Genomic DNA, 7,404 nt, shown 5'->3' with positions numbered 1-7,404 from the left:
GAGTAAATATGTGAAAGAAAGACAGAGGTAGAGAGAAGAAATAAACAAAGTGAGAGAAATTCATAGATATGATAAATGGTGTAATAAGAGTGATGGAAAGAAAAAAAGGATGAAACTGAGATTGAAGAGAACCTGGACACAATTATAAACCTGTTATTGTTGCTAATAGGTCGGTTTTCCAGTTTGCTGTAACTTTCTGTTGATGTTGGAATGCTATTAACTTTGTCTGAACATGAGTTATCTTTTCAATTCTAATGTCTCACTTCTCTCTGTCATTTCTTTGTGTTTTGGGGATCCAATGATATCCCCATCTTCTTGTTCAAGAAAGTTCTTAGCCGTGGGCAATGAGAGGGGATGAGGGAGAGGTGTATGGTTTCTAAGCCAAATTTATATTAGCATAGAGTGTAATGACACTAAATGCAGAGATAGGAGTTACAGAAGTTGGGAAACACGGTAAAGGCTGATGAGAGGAGAGGTCACTCAAGTGGTAATGAGTTTAGTAACTTATGTAATAAATAGGGTATAATGAGAGATTAGTAACATATGAAACATGAAAATCATTTGTTACAAACTTTATGTTGAAATTGAACACTCAAAAAGGATGACATTGAAGAATTTGAGCTTTCTAAAGATCTGACATGTCAACGTGCTTCTAAGAATTTATATATTATAAATAAATAGAAATACATAATGACTAACGTGAAATTATAAAATGTCAGGGCAAAACTGTACAGGCCATAATTTAAGATAATTTAAGTGTTTGTATGTATTTCAGTATGTCTAAAAAATAAAAGGAACGAGTAACCCTACATAGCTATAAAGGTTTAACAAGTTTCAGTAAAAATTTACCTAAACTCGAGAGTGATTGTTAAATAAATCAAACCGGTGCACTCATGTATCAGATTTATTAATAATGTCAACTTATTCTGGCAACAATTTTGGTAAAAATTTGTTTCTGATGTTTGGAAAACATCGTTACTGTTATTTATTTTGTTATGTTTGTTATTAACTTCTAGAACTCCATTTTGATTAGTGCCCTTCTTGCAAGCCCTTTTAGTTGACACTAAAATTATAAAAGAAAATACATTTCCCTTTCAGCTAATTGATTAATTACAAACAGAAATTCTCAGAGCAGTGTGTGTAGGCCTACTTTATATATGCAACATCAACAAACTAAGCTAAGAAACTGCCATTTTTTCCTTCTCTCTTTATCTCCCAAAAAAAAAACAATTAAAGAATATCTTAGGGTATTTAAAATACAATTCATTTCAATGCTTAATGATGAAAACATAAGCATTGCTTTCTTCAGCCCATATTTTCTCCATTTGGCAACCACTTTGTGTGCTTTCAAATATACAACCCTGCTCCCCCACTTTGTCACAAGGCAAGAATTGTAGAGCAACAATATGCATCATTGCCAATAGTGTATCTCTGTGCTTAAACTTCAACAAGACATTTTGGCTTCACCTTCTCTTTGCTAACTGGAATGTCCTCTTCAAGAAATGATTTGCAGCTCTGTCCTTTCTACTGCACAGCACCCTCAATATTGTGTTTGGATCTGACCTATTCCACCTTCCCGTGGTAGGTGGCATAGGCAACTTTTGCCCATTACCCATGACTCTAATCCCACTTGTTTCACATGTGGCAATGCTGAAATCTTCCATCAACTGTTCAGTATATTGCCCCATCAATGCAATAACACCCTCTACCACTGCAGCCTCTCTCTGGACCAAATTTTCTGCTATTAGTCCCTCCCCACAAGTGCAGAAAAGCCGGTTCAAGCTCTCAAAGTCCTCTTGGATCATCACATGATCAGACCTGTTAAACACCCTTGAGCTTCCACCAGCAAGCAAAACCATGAGGAATGCATCAAAGGATGCCTTCATCACTTCCTTCATTGCAAGTGCTTGAGCTCTATCTGCCACAAGTGTAGTCATCAGTGTGATGTTTTGCTTGAGGATCCTCAATGCTGGCCTAATGCGTGAGTTGGCTACATCACCAACATAGAGGCTGTCATAGAAGACTGAATTGGAGTCAAGGAATATGAGACGGTATGCTGCAACTTCTGAGACATGTTGACATGCTGCTGGGATGGAGGAATTGACTATTTCAAAATAGGGACCACTATGTTTACGGTTTGAAGAAGGGACTACACCAGGGGTGTGAGAGAGTGATTTCTCAAGGGTGTGGATGTGAGAGAGGAGATAGTGTAAGGTGTTGAGACGAACATAGAGGCGCTGGGTGCCACGGCTAGTTGATGGCCTAGGATTATGACCTTCATTTGTGTTATCTAGCTCTGAGATATTAGCACCACAAGGGCTAGCTTTCTTCCACAACTTGATCAACTTTGAGCCACGGTTGCATCTTGTCAAAGGGGGAAGTGAAGGAATATAGCTCTGCTTTGTACCTGAAACAGAACAGAGTTGTAACCATTTTGTATTAGTAAATTTCAATTCTTGCATCAATGTGGTAACTCTTAATCAAAAGCTAAAGAAGCACTAAATTTATAGTAAAGTTCCTGTTGAATTCTGATCTCAAGTTGTGTTAGTATTATCTTAAAACTTTTGATTGGTTGTGTCTATAAGTAGTCAGTACTGAAGTCATGTAAGAATTGCTCAATTCCATGTGCAAGCACAACATCCTAGTTGCACCAAATAAATAGGAATCACCAGTGTAATAGTTTTGCTGTGCTTTATTTATTCTCTAGAGAAAACAACTTTGACTTTTTATGTACTAGCACAGTACTTACCACATGCTGCAACAAACATCATGTAGTCCTGAAAGAGACTTTCCAATCCATCAGCAAGTTCTTGAACTATATCTTCAGTTATTCCTACTGGAATCTGAAAGAATTCTTCTACAGTTGTCTTGGTCAATTTCACCAACTCTGCGGCTGATGGTGCATATGGCTCTGATTTGGACTTTGGATTCCATGTCTGCAGTGAAAGTGAAAGGAAAATAAAAATTCATACTCATTTTTATCAAAAACAACAAATCGATGATCTAATCAAATGTTCTTAATTGTGTCCTTCCTTTTAATCTCTGATGGAAAGACGACAATTGAGCCAAAACTTACTTCAGTTTCTTTTGCTCTTAGCAGACACTCTTTTCCATTGCTCAATGACTCATTTATCCATTTTCTCATGAGATTCAATATGATTGAATCAACTTCATATGGAACCATCTCTCTCATAACTGTTTTGGCATTATCCTCACCCTCACCATAGTCCTCCTCAACCACCATTTGGAGCAAAACCTTTTCTACCTTTTCAGCCCTTTGCAACACCTCAACTGTCTCATGAGTCAGTGAGGTCACATCACCTAAATATTGCCTCAGCGCATGCCCATAGCAGCTGTGCAACATCATTGCTGCAACTGCACCTGGTGCTGGATGCCATTTCTTTAGCATTGGAGTAAAATTCTCTCTTTCCTTCATTGCCAAATCTTCTACCTCCTGAGCTAAATGAAGCAGAAATTCACTGAATTCTCCCTTTATTTCCAATTCACCAGCCTTGGCTTTCACTGCCTCAATTGCCTGCATTCATGAAAAGAAAAAAACACATTATGACTAAATATATACACGAACACTATAGTTTAACACACTAAAGAGTAAAGAGAAGAATTAGGTTTGAAAAACAAACCTTTTCAAATGCATTTTTTATGGTAGATCGAATATAATAGTCAACCCTATCCCCAGATGAGTCCACTATGGTTATATCTCCCTTCTCTCCCCCTTCCCCACTGTCAGATATTACGAGATCTTCACCGAGAATATTTGTGACTGACAACACCACAGGAAGAACATTTTCAATTTGGCCAATATTTCCTCTCTGGAAATGCTCATGATAATCAATCAGTCTCTTCTCAGCCCAACCCTGAATTGAACTCAGCACTGATGTCAAGAGCTTCACATAAAATGATTCCCTTTCCCTCTTAGCATCAATGGCCACCTCACTCAACATGGTATGTGTGGCACATAGAAGATCAGGTTCTATCTGCCCGGTTGCCACATACTGTTGAAACAACACCCAAGTGAAGCACACGTTGTGAATAGGCCTAGTGATCCCCAATACGGACCATGTCTTTTTCATCAGTTCAAGGAGCTCATCAACCTCATCAAGGACTAATGTGTCATCCCTATTGTCAAAAATTGCTTGAAGAAGTGAAGTGTAGAGGTGAATGTTCAAAGGGAATCCATCAGCCCAGTGGCAAACATCGGTGGGGGTACCGTTGGAACTTCTCCACGCCAAGGAAACCACTGAATTGGAAAGGGTTCTCAAGGTGTCAGAGTTTTTGCCAGTGTCTATGATTTTGGACTCACCACTACGTATGATGTCCCTAAGGCGCATGGCGAAGGTGGTGGCTTTTTCTATAGGGACTGAAGGGTGTGTGAGGAGCCCTACTTCAAGGACTCTAAGCTGCCTCTTTTGCCACATATGGTACTCATTGGAATCATTGAACTCTGAAGGTTTTAGGTTCCTCAGAAGTTCTAAGGGGAGAATGATAGTTTCTGCTCTTCTTCCTGCCTGCAATGTTGCAATCATTTTGAAATAGTTAGACTAACGCCAAGTGCTTTACATGTTTATACGTAAAGTTAGCAAACTCTATCTAACAAAAAGTTCAGATGTGTCAACTAGTTTCATTGTTTGCATGTTCTACTTATTACTATTAGCAATGTCTCCGTTTTGTTCCTTGAACCACAAGAAAATAATGCAGTGCAATCTTTTGTTGTAAAGTAAGGTTTTGAATGATGAATATTTACAAGCAGATCAACACGAGAGCAAGTCTCAAACTAGTATAATTTTTAATTAATATGTTCGGCTTCAAATTATTACTCGTTGTTATCAAGTCAAGGAAATGAAAAGAAATCACTCTAATGGAATCCAAAATGGGCAAAAGAGAAGCAACAAAATCAATTAGAGATGTAATCTTCTGCTTTTTCCCCTGCTTCGAGGAAAATAATCAAAATGAACTTGAAGTCATCCAACATATAAAACCTCATAAATGTCACAGTACATCATACATTTAGGAATTAAACACCATTAGAAACGTGATTAAAGTTTTAGCATTAATATAGATCTATTTAAAAGTTAATTGATATATAATTTTATATTATTTTCAATATATTTAAAAAGTGTAATTCAGTTTCACAAATCTAGTCATTTATTTGATTTGAACTTCTGAGTAATAATTTGTTTAATTATCACACACACATATTGATCAGTTATGCTTATATATTACATGTCAATGTCAATAATGAACCCGAAAATACAATAGCACACATCACAAAAATCATAATAATGAGGTTATTAAGAAAACTGATCATTTTGAAGTTCTTGAAGATGTATGTACCTTTCCGGGAAAAGAAAGAGATAGGAAAGAATGTGACAATGGTACGATGGAAATGAAAAAGAAAAACAGAATGTAACGTGAGTACTAAAAATGTAATGTAAAATATCAGGATTAGAAAAATAAATCAAACCATATAATTTATCTATGATTTTTTTGTCTGAAGTAGAATTTATCTGTGATGAAACTGAATTTAATAAACATTTTAAAAAAATCAACAAATACATACTTTTACAGATATCATAAGTCAATGGCCATGTAACCTATCCCTCATGAAACAACCTGATCTAAGAGGATTTTAGATCCCCCAATTAATTGATATACCTCACCTTCAATCTATATGCTTAACTTCCAAAGTCATCAATTAATTTTAACAGAAAATCATAGCCAAAACAATTTCAGAACAAATAACTACTAATTAACAACATATTAATTACGTAAATGCAGTGTACATACTTGGCCAACGAGGGTCCTCATGATGGTTTTCCTTAGGCGGTTATCGTCGTGCTCAGTCACTCTCATCTGCTGCCTCATAATCTCAGCAGAAGTCATCGGCCGCCGTGGCCTCAATGGTGGCCCAGTCTGATGAAAAGGGCTGCTTCCGCCCACTGGCGATGACGGCCCGCGGCTGCCACCCGACACCATTCTCCTTGATGGTGACCTTTTCAACATCTTCAACCCTAGAGCCCGCTTCACCTTACTTGTCGGCGACATCACCACATTGCTTGACTTTGCCTCGTTATTCCATGACGAGAACGAGTGCGCTTGCCGGCTCCCAAATCCTGGGGAAGACCGGCAAGCAGTGAAAAAAATTTCATAAGCACATTCCCTAATGTCATCCTGACTTAGCTTCTCGAGTTTGTCGAAAGGCAAGACTAAGTCACTAGTCTCGTTCTTGCTGACAAACTCGAAGAAACGTGGGTCACGATGATAATGATGACAACGGTGGTGACAGTAATTATAATTGTAATCCTTTCGATGTGCAGTGGAAGGCAAGGGGCCGGAATAGGACTCCCGGCGGGTTTGCTGACCCATAAGGAGAAGATGGATGGTGGGTCAGAAACCAAAACGGTGAATGGTGGCGGCAACCAGCGCAATGACTATATATATATTTTATTAAAAATGGGTGGGGAAAGGGAGTGGTGTATTTGTGTTAAAAGAGGGAATAAGAGAGAGAGCGCATGGATTATAAGGGTATGGTGTTCGTTTACGTTAAGTTAATGACAGCACTTTTCTGCATGGATGGTGCATGAGAGAGAGAAAGATATGAATGATTGTGGGTTTGCCCACGTTGTCATTAGCGAAGAATACGTGAAACAAACAAAAGGTGATCTATCTGCCAAAATAAAAGACTTGTGTGCATTTGAATGCATTTTTCTCGGAAGCATTTTCTTTTTGTCTTTTTTGTTTGTTTTTTTTTCTGAACTTTTTGTTCTTATTTGCATTATTATGTTTTCGTTGTGATACGCAAGAATTAATTAACATAATCAAATTAATATCTTGTTAACCATTGTTAAGGATGGACGGATCTTTATAAGGACAGGGGAGCCACGACCCCCAAATATTTTGAGAAATATTAATATATGTATACAATAATATAGTAAAACTAATTGAAAAGTTACTAGTTGTACATAGAAGAGGTAAAAAGCAAGAATATACACGTTCATTACATAAATTTATGTTTTCGTATGGTTGGATTTTGAGATAGAGGATTGGCTTTATTTTCTGTTACAGTGACATAGTTTACATTATGTAAGACTAGTTACTTCTTATACCCATCCTCTATCTTAATAAAAGCTTTTTTTTCGATTAAAAAAATATATTTTATCTACTATTTTTTTTTGTAAAAAGAGTTTACTTACATGTTCAATTAGATATTTATTGATTTTATTTATTTTAATTTATGATAATTATGAAAATGATTTTTTCATTTTCTACGTAATTGATAAATTTATATTAGGAAATAATTATTTAAGAGTAAAAGAAATGAGTTTTTAAGAGAAACTTGTAAGCAAGATGAACAAAATTATCTTTTACATCACTTGAACCCAAAAA

At 36.7% G+C, this 7,404-nt stretch overlaps 1 protein-coding gene across 1 annotated transcript; it reads right to left on the bottom strand.

Moving 5' to 3' along the window:
* Positions 1-1,070: 1,070 nt before the first annotated feature.
* LOC100796572 (protein unc-13 homolog) lies at positions 1,071-6,496 on the bottom strand. Its single transcript, XM_003556880.4, has 5 exons — positions 5,806-6,496; positions 3,642-4,526; positions 3,077-3,535; positions 2,750-2,936; positions 1,071-2,407 (listed from the first exon to the last, which is right to left on the bottom strand). The coding sequence occupies exons 1-5, from the start codon at positions 6,382-6,384 to the stop codon at positions 1,464-1,466; spliced, it is 3,054 nt and encodes a 1,017-aa protein (XP_003556928.1). The 5' UTR covers positions 6,385-6,496; the 3' UTR covers positions 1,071-1,463.
* Positions 6,497-7,404: the final 908 nt, after the last annotated feature.

The sequence above is a fragment of the Glycine max genome, chromosome 20 (assembly GCF_000004515.6).
Source record: "Glycine max cultivar Williams 82 chromosome 20, Glycine_max_v4.0, whole genome shotgun sequence".
In the NCBI taxonomy this organism is placed as follows: domain Eukaryota; kingdom Viridiplantae; phylum Streptophyta; class Magnoliopsida; order Fabales; family Fabaceae; genus Glycine; species Glycine max.
Note: the sequence above shows the minus strand (reverse complement) of the source record. Positions and strands in the feature narration are given on the sequence as shown.